The sequence below is a fragment of the Aptenodytes forsteri genome, unplaced genomic scaffold (genome assembly GCF_000699145.1).
Source record: "Aptenodytes forsteri isolate BGI_AS27 unplaced genomic scaffold, ASM69914v1 Scaffold120, whole genome shotgun sequence".
NCBI lineage: Eukaryota > Metazoa > Chordata > Aves > Sphenisciformes > Spheniscidae > Aptenodytes > Aptenodytes forsteri.
The window spans coordinates 673,286-694,616 of NW_008795938.1; the positions used below are offsets into that span (position 1 = coordinate 673,286).

At 39.6% G+C, this 21,331-nt stretch overlaps 1 protein-coding gene across 1 annotated transcript in view; it reads left to right on the top strand.

Annotated features, from left to right (window-relative positions):
- FYB (FYN binding protein) overlaps positions 1–21,331 on the top strand; it is a 49,226-nt gene that overhangs the window by 15,852 nt on the left and 12,043 nt on the right. The window contains exons 3-9 of the mRNA XM_019473637.1: positions 9,076–9,256; positions 11,158–11,207; positions 12,316–12,335; positions 13,123–13,169; positions 14,619–14,736; positions 16,420–16,576; positions 18,792–18,936. Of these exons, the coding sequence (XP_019329182.1) occupies positions 9,076–9,256; positions 11,158–11,207; positions 12,316–12,335; positions 13,123–13,169; positions 14,619–14,736; positions 16,420–16,576; positions 18,792–18,936 (718 nt within the window). The remainder of the gene's footprint in view (positions 1–9,075; positions 9,257–11,157; positions 11,208–12,315; positions 12,336–13,122; positions 13,170–14,618; positions 14,737–16,419; positions 16,577–18,791; positions 18,937–21,331) is intronic.

Genomic DNA, 21,331 nt, shown 5'->3' on the forward strand with positions numbered 1-21,331 from the left:
GCTGGGCATTGGTCGGCGGGTGGTGAGCAATTGCATCGTGCATCACTATCACTTACTTTGTATATTCTTTTACCATTATTATTATTATTTTCCCTTCCTTTTCTGTCCTATTAAACTGTCTTTATCTCAACCCACGAATTTTACTTTTTTGTTTCCCCCTCCCCAATTCTCTCCCTCACCCAATTGGGGGCAGGGGGGGGTGAGCGAATGGCTACCTGGTGTTTAGCTGCCTGCTGGGTTAAGCCACAGCAGATACAAACTGGCTGAAAGTTTCCCATTCTTTAAGTTGATACATATTTTGCGGAAAATCTACTTTGCAACTCATTGTAGCAATGAAGTGTATCCAGCATATCACATTACTTTACAGACAGCTTTATGGTAAAGGTGGAAAAAACCCCACTTTTTTCCCAGATACGCAAAAATATTGTGGTGATGAGGTTCTGGACATGTTGCTGGTACTATTATTGGAGAATGCATCTCGAACCCTAAAGGTCTGGTGTTTAGCTAGCTCCAAAAAAATGCTCCGTAGTCTGCTTACTCATAATTACAAGAATGTTTGCAATATACTTCTCATATATTTGAAGTTTGATATGTACTGAAATTTCTCTTTGAGCTGGGGAGTCTTAATTTCTCTGTACTGTTTAAATAATATTTCCTTAGTGGCTTACAGATGTAAAACCTATGCAGCATGCATAATGCCTGAATTTGAGACAATATACACAATACTGGAGGAAGTATTTCCATCTTTTTATTTCCTAGACCTATTTTGGTTCACAGGAAGAATCACTTTTAATGAATCTTCATCATTTCATTGCATTACATGGGTAACAACGTACAAGTTAATAAGCTGACTAATTAAGTTAGTCGTCCAAATAGTTCATTATAGGAAACAGCCAGTCATTCCTGAAAGCTTTGATCTTAATTATTAAATACTAGAATAAATATTCAAACTAGTAGAGACAAACAAAATATTAAGCATTTCATAGTAAAGATGTTAGGAAGCTTTTGAAACAGTACACTAACAATTAATTTTATCCTAAAAAGTTCATTTTATTAATGAATATTTCTGAGGTCATCGGTTTCCACTCAAAACTGAAGCCTCATAAAATGTGTGCACTTGGAACAATGATGTTCCTTGTTTGAAGATCCTGAAGAGAAAATGTGCAAAACCCCACTATTTGAATGCAAGACTTTGTTGCATGGGAATTTTTTATGCAGCTTGATATTTTACATATCAGTGTTTATACTGCTATGATTAATTTTTAACTAGAATTGCATGCTATGTATGATGTAATTATTTTTCAGATTGAACAATAGGTTTATGAAATTATCAACCCCTTCATCAATTTGTTGGTTTGGGAAATAAATAGTCACGTTTTATGTAAATTTCTTCTAGTACATTTTCTTTAGCTTGCCTTTGCATCATTGTATGCATTTTCTTTTGCCTTCTCTTTCAAATAGAAATGATTTACCAAAGATTTACTTTAAACTATTGCTATCTTACATGTCCTCCATCTCTGAATACTTCCAGTTGCAGTTCTTTTTTCTTGCATATGAAATGATACCATGCAATATGAAATTAACTGGCTCAGGTTGTAAATATTCCTTATTAAAAAAAAAGAAGTAATCGTTAAGGCTTTTTATCAGACAATGAAAAGTTTAACCTATACATCAATTGGGAATTAATTTTGTGTTCCCCTTTACATAAGGATAGGCTTCTGCGTATGATTATACATCTATAGTGTGAAATGACTTTCCTTATGCCAGTCAGCACTGCCCAGACAAAGTGTTCTAAATATCTAACCTCGTATTTAGTCACCATAAGGCTCAGTCCTGCAAGCTTTTACATGCCCAAGTACTTTGGATGGAACCTGTGGGTTTTCTTTTGGGAGTAAGATTACACGCATGCTTCATATTTTTCAGCTCTCAGCCTTAAATGTAGATTTAGGTACTCACTTTCAGGTGGTGCTTAATCTTCATCTGTTTGTCTCTACATTCTCACATAGAATGGGAAAAACCCTCTACCAGGTATGTGATCTGGGACTTAATATGTCATCTCTATGTCATTTTGAGACTATAAGGCATTGAATAGGTGTTAAGTGTTATGTGAAATACCCTTAAGGTAGTCTGTGCATCTGCTCTGGAAACAAGATTTCCCAACTGACATCAGTGGGAAGTTCTGCTTAAAACAGGACAAATTCTCCATCTGCTCTGATCATGTTTTTCATGATGTATGAGTGATGATGAGCAAAGTAGTCTTAAAATGGATGGAAACCTGTACTAGGTCTCCATTTTCCCCTTTTCCCTTCCTCCAAAATTCCCCCTTTTTATGGAGGTGATTTCCTTTGTACAATGCTGAAAAAACAGCTTTACCATCTAACTGGAAGTAGAGTTGAGAAAGATGAGGAGAATAGAATAAAAGAAAAGAAAATGAAGAAAAGATTGTACCCGGGCATTTCTTAAAGTGGGGTCTGGACTCAAGGAAGGCAATAATCAAAAACTTTCTGTGGTCTTTGTTTCCAAGGTGTAAGCAGTGTCTCCAATAATCTTTGTGTCTCTGTTGTTACGGTATGTCTGACAACAGTACAATCAAAAGCACTGAGCTTCAATAATGTTGTACGTTTACCTGCTTACTTTGAGCAGCTCCAAAGCAGCATAATTGTGAAACCTGAAACCATGGCTTGTATCTAAATGAATATGCAGGTTAGGGAAGCGGAGCAGAGAACAGCTCTCTGCACATTATGAATAAAGTAGGAAGTGGGTGATCAGCTGCTGCAGATGTTGTTGCAGGTTCTTAGCAAACCCTCTGTAAAACCCAGAAAGCTTCCGAGACCTTGCATGTAGAAATGGTGAACTGTTTTGCAGTAAAACTGAAAAACAATGTTGCATTTGCAGAGTAGCTCAAAAGCATTTTGTTTTATAAAAGGATGCTTCTTTCAAAATGCAAAACTTTTGACCTGTAACTGCTTGAAAAATCCTGAAGTCCTTTTTTATAAAAACTAAAGAAATTCATTAAGAAATTTAAAATTCCAGGCATTTTTTTCTGCAGAATGTTTGGAGTCTCCTTGCAGTAGCTGATCATTGTCTGGTTTTCTTTACATTAATAAAAGCAGAAGGGATCAACACCTCATCAGTAGCTCACTGCAGCAGGGGTCAAAGGGAATAAGGTCTTGCCAAAGGCCATACTCTAGGCCAAAGAAAGAGGGGGATGGTCTGCTTTTTAGGATATGAAGTGAAGAAACAGCTTTTCCCCTTGTATGTGCAAGAGACTGCCTTGTTACGGAAGGGATTTTCTTACACATGTCTATTGCTATGTATTTATGGTGAAGTAGGTGCGATCAGAATGAACTTGAAATGGAAGGTAGTGTGATATGCATTGCTGTTCAGTTCCAGTTTTGTTTAGTATGCAATCTTGGACTAGAAATTTCTGGGTCGAGGCAATAGATGGCTTAGATGCTACAGCCTGATACCTTAAACATAATTAAGAGTTAAGTCTTTGCAGTTAAGTCTGGACTGCGTAGAGACTGGAGGCCAGGCTAATGCATTTGCAAGACAGTGTGCTGCTGCTAAGATGCAATACAGCTGTTCTGAGCCTACTGGAATTTTTTAAGCACTATTGACTTTGAGAGCAGGTATACATTATTGCTGCAGTCCAGCCAAGGTGTGAGAAAAATATGAATAGCTGAAGCCAGACCACCCTCTGCCAGGACAGGATAGTTTCCTACTTCAAAGGAGATTATCAAGATTATTAATTGTCATTGTTGCCAGTTAAAAGCTTTGTGCCAAGTAATCACATTCTATTGCAATACAAGTTGAATTGATCATCAGGGTTTGTATGTTCAGCCAATGGATGTTGAACTGCAGGTGTGAGTGCTAAAAATGTTTTTTTTCTTTGACTGCTTCTGTTCTGCTCAGGTTGATAATTAGATACTGTTCTTCATCTATGTGCCAATCTCCCATCCAAGCAGTGAGATACCCTGGTATTTAGGGAGGGGATAAATAGAGACATGTCATTTCAGATTTGTCAGTACTGGAGCCCATATCACCCTTGCATGAGTCCAATTTATTTCACAATTTTGAAAAGGACTGGGGAGAACTGGTCCTGGCCGAAGTACTGGTTCCCATCAGATTTCTATCCCACCAAGTACTGCTTGTTGTATGTGTTACTCCAATAAGGACTCCAGGCACTGCTGGGATTTCCCTTCATTTTGCCACATATTTCTGGTATTACCATCTCAGGACAGCATTGAACATTTTAGCAAGGTGAGAATGGATATCTTTTTCTCATCCTGCCCTGAAACTTGCTTTTGACTACATAGAGTACATGGGTTCCAAAAAGCTGGACTTATTTTGGGTTTTTTACTAGTTTCTTTTTGAGTTCACACAGGAGAAGCATGGAAATTATAGACCACTGTTAAACGCAGGTTGATTTCTCCTGAGGTTGTTGAACACGGAGTATCTAGACATGAAGGGAAGATGTGATATTTCTCTAGATGTTATGTTTGCTACCAAAGAGGTATTATTTCCTTTTCACGAGCCAGGAATGGCAAGGGTCAAAGTCACAAGTTTTACATCAAGACAACTTCAGTGTCCTGAACTTCCTGATAAATAAACATTCTCCAAGAATGTAGGTGACCTTTTGGTCGCTGCACGTATGGAAGTTGTTTGAGAAGGTCCCCCAAGAACACAAGAGAAGTGTTTGCAGTGTTCTGTGCGCAGTTCTGCTGTAAGTGCTGAAGCTCTAGGCGTGATTAAAGAAGTTTAATACCACAAGCAGCAGTGTAATGGGCTATTTGGTACTTTCTATGGACAGTTTCTATGGCAAGTTTCTCTTAGCCACTATACAGCTGCACAGGTTTTGAGGAACTCATTCCTTTTTATCTGTTCTTTCGTTTCTTCATGAAGAGCTTCGGTTTCTGCATCTGTTTCTTCAGTGGGGCACAGCATGTGAAAAAGCTGAGAGTCCCAAGAAGAGACAAGAGGCTATTTGGAAACTGAGGTGTTAGTGGTCAAAGCTACCACACAGTGATGGCCCTTAACACTCTTTCCTGTGATGAGAGTGCTTTGGGTGCACGTGAAGCCAGGATGTAGTTTCAGTTTGATTTCTTGTTCTGAGTATCCAGAGCTGACTTCAGTTCCACTAGCAGCACAGAGCCTTTCCGTGTCCTCAGAATACCAAGTGTCTCAGAGACACAAAAAGATGGAACTGGAGTCAAAATTAAACGCTCCATTAAAATAGGAAAAAAAAACCCACTACTGAAACATTATGATAGCTTTGGCTCTGTGGGCCTGATTATAACAGCTTTTTCATACTGAATACCACCTTCCTACCTAACTCATTCCATTATTTTCAGTATTAGAATTAAAGCAGTTCACACCCACATCGGTCTCAGTCAGTGTAAGTGTAGGTAATTACAGCTCTAAAGGCAGGGAAGAGTCAGTTCAAATAGTTAGAAAATAAAAAAAAACAGTGTTACCATTAATATGATAATCATTTAGTCATTGTTAGATTCCAGCAATGTACATAAATTAAAAGGGACAGGTTGTTCAGCCCTTATATTTAAAAATCAGCACTTAATCTAAAATGCATGTGGTGTCCTTTCCTGGCTCGGTTTCCTATTGCCTGGATTTTGCTCCCAAAAGACATCAGATGAAAGAAGTGTTATGCACAGAGACTTGGGCAAAATTTTTACCTTAGTCCTACAAACTAATCACAATGAATTATTGCTGTATGATAACATAATGCATGTATGCATGTTGTGCATATACACTATATATGCCTGACATATTAGGGCAAAATAAACATAACCACAGAAAAACTTATATAGGATTCCCTGTTAAAACACAAAAATTTGAGAGTATAATTAATACCAATTAACATGGCTTTTATGAAAAAAAACTTTCTGGCTTCTTTATTTATTTAGAATCTGCTTAAAAGAATTCAACTGCAGATACATGCTTAGATGGTCAGTGCTATTCATCTTTATCAGGGATTTTAGAACAATAAGAGATTATAGCTGACAAAGTCTGTGGATAAATAAAGACTATGAAGAGTTAAATGTGAACACACAGTCCTCAGAGACTAAGATACAACAAGAGCACAATCATGTATAATCTTGGCTCATTTAAACAGAGTTTGTCTTTACTCAAATGCAAATATATGTGTAGAATGAAGAAATGTAAATCATACCTGTGAAACAAGGTAGTGTAATGCTGTGGGAAAAAATCTAGACATCATAAACAACTCTACAGTTGAGTAAGGACAATGATGTGACAGAAAAGTCTAATGCATAATGGTTGCCAGCCTGTAACCCTAAATTCTTGGAGTTTTACCCTTAAGGAATCTTCATGTAGTTACACAGTTTTTCAATAAAAGCTTTTTGCTTGATATTGATATTCAGGTGCCTGCACTTCCAAAACAGGAGGAGGGATGACAATCAGAGAAAATACTGAAACTCCCTGGACGCAATCAGTAAAGATATGGCCAGATGAAGAACAACTTGTAATTTTCATCACTGCATGTGGCAGACAAGTGCATGCTGTGTAGAATTCCAGTGCCAGATTTTTTATAACACTGAAAAGTTGGAAAGATTACAGAAATAGCTACAAATTATTTGCTAGATGGAAAAAAAAATGCCTTGAGATGAGATTATAAAGGTTGGGTCTTTAAAGTTATCAGAAAGAAATCTGAGATATTGGTTAAGTTCAGTGGTATCAATACCTTATGGGTAAAAAACAATGGTTATAAAAAGGTTTTTGATCTAGTATGCAAAGGTAGAAATAAAAGTAATAGAACCTGAAGCCTGGTGAACTTAGAAAACAATAAGATGCAGATTTTAACAGTGAGTGAACTTAACCAAACAAACAGTGTAGTGGTACATTCTTTTTCTTGTCTTCAAACAAGTGGGACATCTTTCTGGAAGACAAGTTTTAGCCAAAATGACATTTTAGTAGATCTCCAGCTGTTGGGTTCAATATAGGGGCAAGTATTTTAAATGTGATGTATTGTAAAATATAGGACTAGAAACAGAGGGTGTCATCATTGAATTGGAAGGGACGTAAAGAAGTTGTTTGGTCCATCCCCATGCGTAGGGTAAGAACAATTGTACTAGAACTTATTCGTGCCATAAGTTTATCCTACTTCTTCAACATGGACCTCAAGCCATGGGAATTCCACCTTCACAATGAGAAAGTGCCTCCTAACAAATGTTGCTGGCCTTTAAACACATTACTTCTTGCCTTCTCCACCATGGAAATGAAGGAAAAAAAAAAAATTATCCCTTTCTTCTTTGCCAGAGACGTAGGTATTCATTTTGTTCTCCCTCAGTCTTATATTTCCCCAAACAACCACCATTTGTTCAATATCTCCATTCATGGAGATATTGAGGAATTCATGTTTTCTAGATCTCTAATCATTCTCACTCTTCTCCTTTGGGCTCTCTCCAGCTGGCACACATTAACCCTGCTGTAGTCTCCTCAGTACTAAGTGAAAGGATTATTTCACTTGACTTTTGGGCTATACTTTTGAATAAAATTATAAAAAGACATGCGAATAACAAGATATGTGATACCGTACAACTTTAATCTTGGCATATCTTAAATTGTAAGGATCTGCTTTTGCAAGATGAATATTCCTTAACAAAAACACCAAAGAATTCACCTGTGTGATCAGCAGTATTGGGACTTTTAGTACTTTGCTGTTTAAGTAATGGAGGAACTTAACAGGTTTCAAATGCACTGTTGATGACACATACATTGAGAAGTTGCTCCAAGCAGCCATGGAACCCAATTTATCCCAAAATTTTTGAGTTCTTTGTTAGTAAGCAGAAAAACTGTCAAGGCTTGGTAATTTTGCTTTGATTTCTGTGTGACACGAGAGGTCCTTCTAGTAGTTATCGATTCCCCTTCTCCTGTCTATCCCAAGAACAGAATTTCAGACTCCCAAGCAGCTGAAGAAAACTCTTTCAGTAGTTTTTGTAACTTTAAGCATTACTAAATATTTGTCGTTGTTCTATGTTTAAGCCACTTTTTTCCAACGCAGTGAAAGTTTCTTTTTCTTGACAAGATTTTAATCTCCACTATACAGGTGTGAACTTGAAGAAAATCTCCAGAAGACAAGGGGGTTCTTTTCGACTGTAATTGGTTTTAACTGAATTGTGAATTTGATTTTTCCTTCTGCTTTCCTCTTCCTTAGATTTTGTTGGACTTCCCTCCATACAGCTGGGGACAATTCTTTCTGGGTAGCTTGTAATCCACTCACGATACTTGAAACAAAATTCTAGGTTTAACATCGTGACATCCAAACAGTGATTTCATTTGGTTGTATTGAATAACTTCTCTCAGCGTGAACTCTCAAAGCAATGGTTACTATGGTTTGGTTGTGGCTTATACCGGGAGCATGAATTCAGTGCAGCACACATGCACACCACCTCACTCATGTAATTATGGCTTCTGTGCCTGGTGCATGGCATCGTCTTGTTTTTAAGGCTGCGCCTGTTTGTTGAGGGTGTAGCTTCTGTGCAGCTTCTCAAACTGCCACTTTCATACTATGGGCTTGCTAGAAAATTAAGTCCAGCCTTTTACAACTCACATTAGAAATGTACTTGAAGATGTACAGAGACCCGTACACCTCTTAATCAATGCCAAAATATCGTTTCATCTCTCATCCCTTCCCCTAAAATTCTGTGTCTGAGCAAGGAAAACTCCAGCAAGACTGCATCAGTGCTCGTATGAAACTCTGCAGCTGGTCTTTTCAAGCAAATTGTAGAATTAATTGATAATTTAGTTTTAAAGCACAAGAACTTATATACTGGATGAACTCATGTTTTTGTGTCTTGTTCATATCTTGGCAAAGACATTTTCAAGGCCTTCTATAGGCAGTACGTTCTTCTAGGCAGAGCCTCTCTACTCTGGTAAAATAAGGCACCAAATATATCTAAGAAGCAGGTTCAACAAAATATATTTGCTCTGGGGTGTGTGAAGTACTGATATTTCATCCTAATACTTCATGTAAACAGTGAGGTTCCTTCCTCAGCTGTTTGCTTGATAAATTCAGTCTGTTCTGCTTTTTTCCAGGCCCTAAAAATGAAGGTTTGAAACAGATAGCACCTTCCTCAGCAGCACTCTCCCCACCTGTACCTCCACCACACTCCGCTATGCAGTTGCCACCTCCTCCGCCAGCCTCTCACCCGTCCCTGCAGTCCCCAGCAGCTCCCAGCCTGCCTCCCAGAAACACCAAGCCCAGCTCTGAAACAATGTAAGTGAACATAAACCCCAAGGACTTTATTTTCTCACCTTTTTCTGCCAATTACTTTGCTCATGCAGCAGCAGATTAAGGCTGCAGGTGTCCCAGGTTTCTGGGGGTGTGAGGTCCCACACCACCTTCCTTGTCCTACACTGTCCCTGGCCTGTTTGGAATTAGTTTTGATTAGCTTGAACTTTCCATCTATTCAGTCGTTTCCCTAAATTGTCTTATTTATAACAACACATTTTTCTGTCCTGTTGGTAAGGGGAGGGGGGAGGGAACAGACACCCCCCTGGGTTTTTTAATCCAGAAGGGTTCAAAGGTTTCATACGCTGGTAGAAAATCAGTTTTATCAATAACTGAAGCTTTCCTCTGCATTTTTTGGGGGATGAGGGCCAGGAGGGTCGGGTCTATGAGTTGATACCCCAGGAAGCAGTTTTGGAAGCCAGAGGAACTGAGCTCAGCACTGGTTGTGAAACTGCACCAGGAGCCGCGTCGTGACCTGTTGTGATAACGCTGAGAAGCCTCTGTTGCATATGGGGCTCCCTTCTTTATCCTTCTTCGAAGAGCTGCGTACAAAAGGGGAACCTCCCAGCGACAAGGAGTTAAAAGCACTTCGGTCTAGTGTCAAAACTGACCGGAAACAAGCTGAGCCTGAATAATGAGCCGCTCTCCGGCCAGCAGCTACTGCACATAGAATCATAGAATCATAGAATCATTGAGGTTGGAAAAGACCTCTAAGATCATCGAGTCCAACCGTCAACCCAACACCACCATGCCCACTAAACCATGTCCCTAAGCGCCTCATCTACTCGTCTTTTAAATACCTCCAGGGATGGCAGCGAACGGCAGACAGGGAGAATGTATTAGGCATTAGAGAGGTGTGTGTCAGCACGCATACCGTATTTTGGCACGGATGGTGTGACAACATCAGCCTCGCGCTGCTGCTGCCGTGCTCGGGCCTGTGGGAAGCGTCCCCCCCCCCCGCGCGGGAGCCCTCGCCGCCGCCAGCCGCTCCGCGGCCCCTGCAGAAGCCCTCCTGGATACCCTCCTTGCCAAATGCTTGGGAGCCAAGCGTGTCCTCTTTGCCTTCAGGGACCTGCGAAGTTTACCTCCAGGCTGTCCTGCTCTCCCGTCCCTGCGTGCCCTCTGGACTCTCCCCTCTGCTGAAAATATGCGCCTGGGTGCTGACACGTTTTCTTTCACCCCGTCTTGGTGCTTTCTCCGTCAAGCCAATTTTAGAAGATCACTTTCTGTTTTCAAGTCCTTTCTTTGTTTACACCTCTGTGATGATGACTGTCAGCCCTAGTTTTCTTTCAACTATTATAAAGTTAAAAGGCCCTGATGTTATTATTAGTTACATTCTCAATTTCTTGCTTCTCTCTGTTTGACAGCACTTTTAAATCTAACAACATCAGAGACCTTTTACCTGGCCTAACCTTATACCATGTTTTCTCTTGTCCCTTGTTTAGACCTTAAGCTCTACAAGTCGAGGAGCAAGTCTTAGAGCTATATTTAACATTGTGCAAAAGTCTGGTGTTCTGCTTGTGTGTTGTGTAAGAAGCCTGCACCTGCAAAGATGGTTAAAAAGCCCAACAGATTCTTTCCATTCAGCCAGCCCATCTGCCTATTATATTTTTCATACCACGCTCATCTCCGTGGTATCTGAGCGCCTTTGGCTCATTTTCTCCTTTTATACTCAGGATCAAGGTGTCCCCACGTGAAAAAACAAGTCACAGTCAGGAAGAACAATTTAGGGAATCTTGTGGGTACTTAAGTAGCATACACAGCTCAACAGACTGTCCAGCCATTATACAAAATAGCTGAAAAAAGCACCACAACAATGGTGAATGAAAATGCAACCATGCAACCATCTTCATAGGTTTCACATGTCCACTTTTTCATATTTACAGAAGTCCAGACAATGAAGAAAATTATGATGACGTTGAATTTGTTTCACAGGGTAAGATACATACATTTTAATTAATGGCAGCTATATGAAGCTGTAAGCATATTGTATTTATGAGATAAGCAAAAGCATATTGTATTCATGAGTGACTTGTGTAACTAATTATGCTGGTTCTGCAGTTTTATGGGTGAAGACGGTTGTCTCATAACACTAACTGTTCTATAATTAACATGTCAGACTCTCAGGAACTGCTTTAAATATCTTCCCTCTCCCCCCTTTTTCTGGTTAGAAATATGCTGGGACCATAAATTATCAGATTTTCAAATCTGAACCAAAATGAATGCTGCTCTTTCAGAGTTGAAGTTGTGTGCTCTGGTGAAGCGGGCATTGTTTTATACTTGATAAAAAAAAATTTGTTGACTGTGCTTTTAATGACGCTTTGTGGTCTTGCCTTCAATAAGAGGCAGTGAGTCACTATGCTGTACCAGGAGCAGCCAGAGAAGCAGATTGTGGCACAAAGAATTTCAATCTGCCTTCTGATCTCTCCTCAAGAGGACTTGGTCTGTGCCAGGCGCAGTATGCATCATTTAGTGTGCTAGCCATCCCTGCTGTACAGCAATGTGGGCTGTGGAGCTGAAACTGAGCCCAAGCTCTTTTCTTGCCTAACTACCTGCAGAGTAAGGAGGAAGCAGGAGATTCACAGAGTTTCTTCTCCTGCAGCCCAGGGTAGAGGCTGGCTTAGCAAAAGAGCCTTTGGCCTCATTATTCAGCTGTTGGGCTGGTGCAAGCAAGTTCTTTGAGGTCTGTTTGGATTTATTAGGTTTTTAACAATTACTTTCTTGTATAAATAGGCATTTTTGTAAACAAATAGCATAGGTAAGTTCATCTATGTCACAAAAGAATCATTAAAACAAATTTTCCACTTTTAAAAATGCATGGTGAAATATGCTATTTTGTAGATATTTCTAATTTACAGTGTACTACAAAAGCAACCTGGAAAAACGCTGATTTTTGCATTCATACCCTCACTAAAAGCCAGGAGCCTGCACATATTTCTAGTTAATATCACTATCATTAGCAGTTTGTAAATAGTTAACACTAGAATGAATTGTTTTCTGTACAGCAAAAAATAAATACCCTGTTTTTACTTTTTGTCATATAGGTCATGGAAATACAGAGGGGGTAAGTGTTGTCCTCCATGATAAACCTATCCTTTCCAGCACAAACTTACAAATTTAGTAAAATCCCTTCAATGCATTAGAAAATTAATTGCAGAATGAATCCAGTATATTGAGAGTAAATTGTAGAAGCACGCACTTATTGTGAAGGACAGAAATAAAACCGGGTAAGCAGAGGAAACTGGAACTAATTATCAAAGCTGGCTAGACAGCAAAAATTGATTTAAAAAAAAGCAAAACCACCCCTTCTATTTCCACTGACATTCCACTTCACTGAAATTTTCCAGAAACAAGGACACTGTTCTAGTCTAGTAATAAACCACTTGTTTCAGTTAAGCACAGGTTTGTATCGTGTCTTTAAGTACCTGGCTGTATTAGGACTAAAACAGCCTCTGGGACCCGAATCTGAGTCCCATTTAGATCCCTAGCATTCCAGTTTAACTACTGCTAACCCTGGCACCTTCATCATGGCACTGCAATCTTCAACACAGATAAAGGCTTTCTAGGACTAACACTGCAGTTAAAACATCCACTTTCGATTAAGCAATGTGCTAGTGTGATTGTAACAATCCAGGACTTTATAGTTGTGGTATCGTAAAAACAAAGTCAGAGAAAAAGAATAGTGGGTTTAAAAAATGTCGTAACTTGGTTTGGGAAGATTAAATGAATTTGTATTTACATTTTGCTATAAATGTTTTTATATAGTTTGTATGAAGCTTACATATCAGGTCCATTTTCTTCATGTCTTTCCAAATTGGAAAGGCCAATTGAAAACTGAATTTTTCTTATAGGGCCAAGAAAGTGATGGAGAGATGTATGAAGACATAAGTGACATCAGGTAGTAATTTTAAACTTTATAACCTGTTGTATCTTTATTACTAAAAGCTTGCTAACAAAGATACTTCACCTGGCACAAAAGTGTGATTCCACTGCAGTCCCTGACAGGCATTATTGTGTTCATTCATTTCACCTAGAGAAAGTCAGGTTGTTCACAGTTCTTTCCTACTTAGATCTGGTATGCCCTGGGCTGGAAAAACGCCTGCAATAAAACCATGTGGTTACTGTGATCTAGATAACAGGACTGATTTCTGATCTAAGGAACATGTCTGAATCACTGTTTGGAATTACAGCCTAAGAGGAAAAATAAGCTCAGCCTCTAGGTACTGTGGTCCCAGATAGATCTTTTGTTGTGGTTGTTTTTCTTGCTTTCCACGTAAATGCACTTAGAACTCCGATGAGAGGCTGGATTTACAGTTCTCATGGCCTGAGTCCCCTAGCATAGCTACAGAGCCAGAATATGATCTCTGGTCATTCTTCTGCCATTTAGCCCTTTACTTTGAGGAGTCTCTTGCCCTGCTAATGTCTAAATGTATGGGATTCACTGTATGACAATAGCCAAAGAAAAGCTCTAATTCCCTTGGAATAAGTAACGGTCTAAAGTTCCTATTAAAAAAAACTTTTTTCAGATGTAGAGTGACTTTCAGCAAGAATTTATTGTTGAATTCCCTTCGAAAATAGATAATTTTAAAACTATATAACCAAAACAAGTGATCCTCATTCAGTCTTTTTTTAATGTAATTTGAGTATATCAGTTTAGCAAAAGTACCAAAAAAGGAAGAGGAGGGAGCCCACTCAATCAGTTCCATAGGGTTTGTAAAGCACAGCTCTTCAGCCAAACCATCGGCAGCACATGGCAGAGCTGCAGCTATAGTCCTAATTACATCCTAGTGCCCAGATCTCAGTACCGTCCAGTATATGAGGCACAGCAGGCAATGTACCCTGGCATGATAGGCACATTTATGATGCAGTGCAGAAGACTGTCATTTTTGTAGACTCCTGGAACAGGTTGCAATTAGGTTTAAAACCGCAGTCCAGTGGTAGCTCAGGCTTCAGTTCATGCTGCATCAACCACTGATGGCCTGGGTAAATATTTAACAGCTGCAGCCAGTGCCAGAACACCTAGACTGCTACCAGTTTCCAAGCTTGCTTGCCAAAATTAGCTCAGAGGTGTTTGGACATGCACATGTAGAGCCAGTCTCTTACCTCCAGATAACCATTTCCGGCATACTGTCCTCTTGAGGACAGCCACTTTAAATTATATATGTAATATAAGAGAAAGGGCTGCTTACTCTATCTGTTCAGCCACACTAGGGTTTAGATTCTGTAGCGTTGATTTCACTGGGAGAAGTCATTTTGCATCACATGTAGTTCTTTGTTAACCTCGGGTAAGAAAGCTCCAGTGAGATTTGCTTCACTGCTACACTGAGTCCTGGCAATGCACTTTCAGATCATCAAGGGGAAAAGAGAAAAAGCGGGACAAGGAAGAAAAGAGAAGAATGGACCAAGAGAAGAAAGAACAAAAGGAAAAAGAGAAGAAAGAGCAGGAAATAAGGAAGAAGTTCAAAGTAAGCTTTTTGTTTCGTGATCTGGCCAAAGACATGTAAGAAGCATTATGTAGCATTGCCAAGTTCAAAATACACTTTTCAGCTGGCTACAAAACTGTTTGTTATGGTAGGTAGTTCAAGCACCTGGCCAAATTCTGAATAAAGGTTTAAGCTGCCCTTTTATGTTTCGCATATGCTTGGCTTCAGGCTCTGTACTGAGGGCAAAGACATTTTTTTAGTGCTTATAGTTTTCGTTAAATTCCCTTCTCATGTTCTTTCTATGTAAAAAAGCCTTAAAAACATTTCCTTTCACTTTTCTGTTTAAAAAGCATTTACATCACTAGAATAGCATCAAAAGTCCTTAATAAAAGTGGGAATTGGATCCCATATACCTAGTGGTTTTTGCTCCACTGCAGGCAGATACAACAGTATCCAATCCTTAGGAGTTTCCAACATTATATAGCAACACATTGCCCTTGCCTTGGTCTAAAGAGACCTAAAGAGACTTCCAGTCTAAACAGGGAGGAAGGGAATAAGGCACATGTAGGGGAGCTACGGTCACTGTCAAATCCTAGGGGCTAAATGATGAGACAGTTCTTTCTGTTTTATATCATTTTTATATAGCTGGTGGTCAGCATGCTCCCGCAGTTTACAAATCTGCCAGTCATTTTCTGTTAACTAATGCCTGTTCACAATGCTCCACTGTGCTTCTTTCAGTGTCATTGTACATAGTGGGCAGCTTTGTTTTTCTTCCTATTGTGGTCTGTACACAGTAAAGCCACGGTCATTCTCTCACATCATGGCCTTGGTCTGCTGTGGAGAGACTGACATGAGTTGAGGAGCAAATGTTAAAGGAAGATACCAATAGTTAATAATAGTGGGTTAGCTGGTGTTTGTCAGGCCCCAAGTCTATTTTTCAGACGACTCCTGTGAAGTGTAGGCATTAGTGCACTGCATGCTTTCAGACTGCAGACTGCTCTCTTGCAGCCATTAAAGTATGTTATTATTCTTAAATGCAAACAAATATATCTTAGTGCATATTTTCTTTCCCATTTCTTCACCACCTATACAGGATAGATATTCCTGAGCTAGTCTATAATTGTCAACAGAGCCACAGGCCTCTGCAAGACCACATATATCTTAAAGCCACAGATACTACAGTCCAAAGTGGGTTCTCCATAACATATACTAAAGATCTCACAAAGAGAATCTTGAATTCCGGTAAACAGTGTGATCATCTCTTGTGAGTACTTGTAGCATCATTTATAGAGTAGAATTGTAAACACAGAACATTATGTGGTAGACTTATTCATGTTAATGTTAATGAACATTTACACATATGAGTAGTTCTGCTCGAACTACATGGAGCTGCCCACTGGAATGAAATACGTGTCTGTTTTGTGAACCTGTGAAAGGCTCCATAGGTTAGCCTGTTGGTTTTAGTCTTTTTATTTCTGTGATTTTGCCAGTTACTTCTTCAGCTGCTCTACTGCTATGCCGTTGCCCTCTCTTTTCATTCCTGATTATTAATTTAAACTGGGTAGTTGGGAACAAGAGTGATGCCTTTCTGTTTATTTGCCTAGACCGTTTCAAATGTCAATGAAACAAATAATCATTACAGTTATTTTCTCTTTTGTCTGAATGTTTGGGAAAGAGCTCCATTTTTCCACATCTGTGATTTCTTTTGTTGCTTTTTCTCTGCAGTTAACGGGACCCATCCAAGTCCTTCATCAGGCACGAGCTTGTGTTGACCACAAGGGAGGGAAGAATGAGCTGACTGTCAAACAGGGGGATGAGATTGAAATCATTCGCCTCACAGACAACCCAGAAGGGAAGTGGCTGGGCAGGATAAAAGGATGTTGTGAGTTCTGTTTCTTCACTGTGCTCCTGAATGTTTTTACTGTATGACAGCAAACATGTGAGCATTACATCAAGGAGTAGCCTCACCAAGGCTGAGTCACTGGCCACCAAAGTAAATAATTACCACAACTCACCCTCCTGTCCTTAGCTGGCATGCAAGGCTTAGTTCATAGTAGCAAGTTATTGTACAACATAATGTAACATCTACAGGCACTAGAATAAGTTAGGAACAATATGCTGGGTTCTTCATGGACCTATTGAGAGGTAATTCCATGTCAGCCTTCAAATAGCACCAGAACTTGGCTCCGTGCAAGTAACAAGGATAGCATTTTTTCATGTTTTTGTATTAAAAATAACATGGGTGTTCCTAAAATAGAAGCAGAGAATATAAGGTCCTGTTTTAAGTGTTTGTCTTGTTCCTATTCCTATGGAAAGTTTCTAACTGATTTCTAGATTTTATTTTATGTCTGAAATCCAAGTTGTTTCTCTAATTGTATAAATATCATTAGTGGATCTATGAGTATGATAAGGAGTTGATGATCTGGCTCCTGGGTTATAGAAAAGACATAAAAAGACTGATCCATAAAATCAATGAAAATTATTAAAAGCACTTGCTTGATTTTTAAGGAGACTAAAATGACAATAAGTTCAGTAAAACAGTTCACACATGTAGAACTAGACAATACCAGCTGAGCACTTTGTAGTACTGGATGTAAAAAGACATTAAGGAACCGGAGCGTGTCTCATACAAAGAGAGGCTGAGAGAGCTCGGACTGTTCAGCTTGGTGAAGGGAAGGCTCAGGGGGGGATCTTATAATTGTTCATAAATATCTGATGGGAGGGTGTAAAGAAGATGGAGCCAGGCTCTTCCCAGTGGTGCCCAGTGCAAGAGGCATCGGGCACAGACTGAAACACATAAAATTCTGTCTGAACATCAGGAAACACTTTTTTATTGTGAGGGTGACCGAGCAAGGGAATGGATTGCCCAAAGAGGTGGTGGAGTCTCCATCCATGGAGATCTTCAAAACCTGATGGGGCATGGTCCTGGGCAACCTGCTCTAACAGATCCTGCTTGGCCAAGGGGATTGGCCAAGATGATCTCAAGAGGTAAGTTCCAATATCAGCTTTTCTGTGACACTTCAAAGTTTTGTAAATATGTCTTTTGCATGGATCGTTTTGTTCATAGGAAAACAAATCTTGGTGAGGGCTGGGAGAAGGGTATTTTCTTGAGCATGTGTGGTCGATTAATTAATTTACCTTGAATTAGTTTACTTTTCACAAACCAATTCTTGCCTCAGCAAAACTGCAAGTTGTACAAGGCTTCTCACTTCCAAGTGCCAACGGTACAGCCCAATTTGTTTCACCAATGCTTCAGCCTTCAATGTTCACAGGCCAGTAACGGCCTGTGAAGAAGACCAAACAACAGAGGAAAATCAGTTCTGATCATTTAAATAAAAGAAAAAAATCAATGTGTTACAGCTTTGAGGGGAAGCACACTAAAAACTGGGTTCACTCAGAAGCAGCGGAGTGGGGGATTTTCCATTTTCAAGAAATGGCATGAGCATTTTTCACCTTTGATAAAATCCGTTCATGCTCTCTTCCGTACAGGCAGTACACCTGTCTAAAATTCCCCTCAGCAGAGACAGAGGTCCCAATCTCAGGCCAACTGCTCTGCTGCAAGTTTCTCCTAAGCCATTGCACCCAGGGGTATAACCAGATCATTTTAGCAAAGATCCAGGGACAAGAGGATAACAATGCAGCTGCAGCGTGTTTACCAACCTGAAGCAAAACCAATGCAAACAAAGTGTCTCTCCCTCCTAATGACCTGTCAGAATCTTTATGTCATGGACTGCCCTAAAATATGCCACAAGACTGCAGTGGTCCCAAGGTTAGCTAAGAAAGGGAGCTTGCCCTATGATTCCCGGAGACTGCATAGAAAATTCTTCTGCTGTAGCTGAGAAGCAAATAAAGATGAAGTTAACTTGACACCAGCTGAGGAGGGTTTGGGGGGAGATCTGAGACAGATCTGAGATTTGTATTTGTGTAGACAGATGGACACTCAAGTTGAGGCTGCTTGGAATGAGACATTTCTGTGAAAGTTTTCAAAGATCATACAAAACAATTCACTCACTGATTCTGAACCTTTTGTTAAACTCATCTCTTTACCATGAGCTTTAAAACTATCTCTGCCTAATTACATGGTTTCATTCATTTAGATGGCTACATTAAAACAACCATGGTGGAGATTGATTATGATTCTTTAAGAAGAAAGCAACAACCATCTACCAGAGTTGCTGTGAAACATCCAGAGAGTGACCAAGAAGTGTATGATGATGTTGGAGAGCAGGACAGTATTAGCAGGTATGTATAAGGAATGCATGAAAAGGAACCAGTGATTCACCCCAGGCAGCCTAGACAGGAGAGGGTTTACAACAAAGCAGACTCTTGTCACAAAAGAATAGCCATTTATATCAGAAACATGTAACTGAGCTATTCAAACTGAAGTAGTCAGAGGGACAAGAACGGATTCTGGAATCTAGCATCTATAAGCACTCATACTCAGGAGTAACCCATACTATTGGAAGAGGACCTACAGCATTGCAGCCCAAAAGAGAACAAAATGCAAAACATGCAGGATTACAGATCACCTGCAGGAAGTGCAATCCTCTTCCCTCCCTCTCTTTTCTTGTTCTGTCTTTTGAAGTCACATACTGCCTTTTCTAACATGCAAGAATAAAAGATCCTAAAAACAATGGAAACACTTGCTGCACTGGGGAGCTCCTGATCACCTTCATTGCTCTCAAACTATGAGTCTTACTACCTCTTTCCTTTTGAAGAGAAGAGACTTCTGGAAGCATGACTAGGATGGCCCTTCAGAATAGAGTGTGGCTAATGTGTTTAGTCCTGGAAATAAGGCCTATAAAATCCCACAAGATGGGTATGAGCTATACTTTTTTGACTTCGTCAGAAGCTTCTCCTCTATGGCACAGTCTCACATGTATTTGCAATGCAGTGCTACATTGCAGACTGTCTACTTCAATGTGCCATATTTTTCACGGCAAATAGATCTGCAGCTAGAGAAGTGCCATCTCCAGTGGGGTATCAAACTTGCTGGCAGGGAAATATGCTAGCGGTCTTGTGACAAAAGTCAAGGCTATCACATGACCCAACATGACGGTGGTACCTCTGTTACCCGACCTCACATAAAAGTCTGCTTCCGTCATGTGATGCAACAAACCAGTGCTCATTCTCCATTACATGTCCTGATGTGCAGAAACACGTAACATGGGATTCAGATAAGAGATCTGCGTATGGGTGTAAAGGATTTCGATGTCTAGGACAACCATCTTGAAACACTCAGCCATTACACCTGCCTTTACTGCTTCCCAGCACATTAACCTAGAGGCCTGGCTGGAATAAAGAGACTGCAGCTGGCTGGCTGCTAGGTGCAGCTGATCCTCAGCTGCTAGAACATCCCCATAAGCTCCAGAAACAGCGCTTGGAAAGATCTGCCTTCAGGCTGGCATTCTTTAAGCAACCAATATAGTTTTGCATCTGATATTTTTCCAGGTTGCTCAATATCAGTTTTCCTCCCTGCACATTGGTCTCATAGCATCGTAACCTAGCCAGAAGAGTTGCTTTAGTTGTTCTAGGTTTTAGGTAATCTGAGCATTAGGTACTTCGCTGCAGAAGTATCTTTGGCCAATCCTTTTCACTATGGCAAGCATTACAATTACCCACCTCAATGCAAGGAATTTAGAAAATTTATTTAATTCAAATGCAAACAAGAATACTTACACTGTTGCATATTAAAATAACAGTGTAAGGAACTTGGAAGGATGAATGAATGGCTCAGATTTGTTAAATCCTTTAAGCTGTAGTTTGACATTTTTATCTTCTCTAGTGATTAATAGCATTCTGTTCAGTTCATGAGCATGAATTGTTGGAAGGAATGACATACATCAACATGTTTTGAAACCACTGTAAGAATGCCATACTAAAAAAAGCCTCTTGACCAAATAGTAATATCTCATTATCGGTAGTATTGTTAATATTCCAAAAATAATAAGTGACTAGGGCTGTTGTATTTCAGGATTTCTTGGCACAAGAATTTAACAAGTATCTTGTTTTGATGTATAAGTTTAAATAAGGCTCTGACCTGGAAATAATCTCAGCTACTGTGAACCTATCAGGTTTTTTTCAATTACTGTTAGAACACTGGGCTACTATGGAATCCTTGAAATGCTAGAAACATTGTTAGAGGTTTAAAGCATCACCCAATGAAAGCTAGTTGAGCAATAAATTCATTTGTTTACCACTTCATCTCAAGAAAATCCCCTCATAAGGGATGAATCTAAAGGGTGTGGATGCACTCTCTAGTGTTCAGTCAGATTATATTTTTATTCCCACCAAGTTTGACTGCATGACCTCCTGAGATCCCTTCCAACATGAATTATCCTATGATCCTAAGTCATATTTTGTACTTAAGTTTAAAGATACCAACAGGAGTATAAAATATATTCTAAATACAGTAAATCATTATAGCTATAGACATCAGTTTGCATTTCCTTGCAAATGACACTTTATTGGAAATTTCTAACAGTTGCTAACAATTACTAACAATTAGGATCGATTTTTCTGCTTGTATGAAAATGTGCACCTTCATTGGCTTGAAACATCTGCATTGGTTTATGCAAACAGAGAATTTGCTTCACAGCTTTACTTCTAAAATACTGTCCTTTATTTTTACATTAAC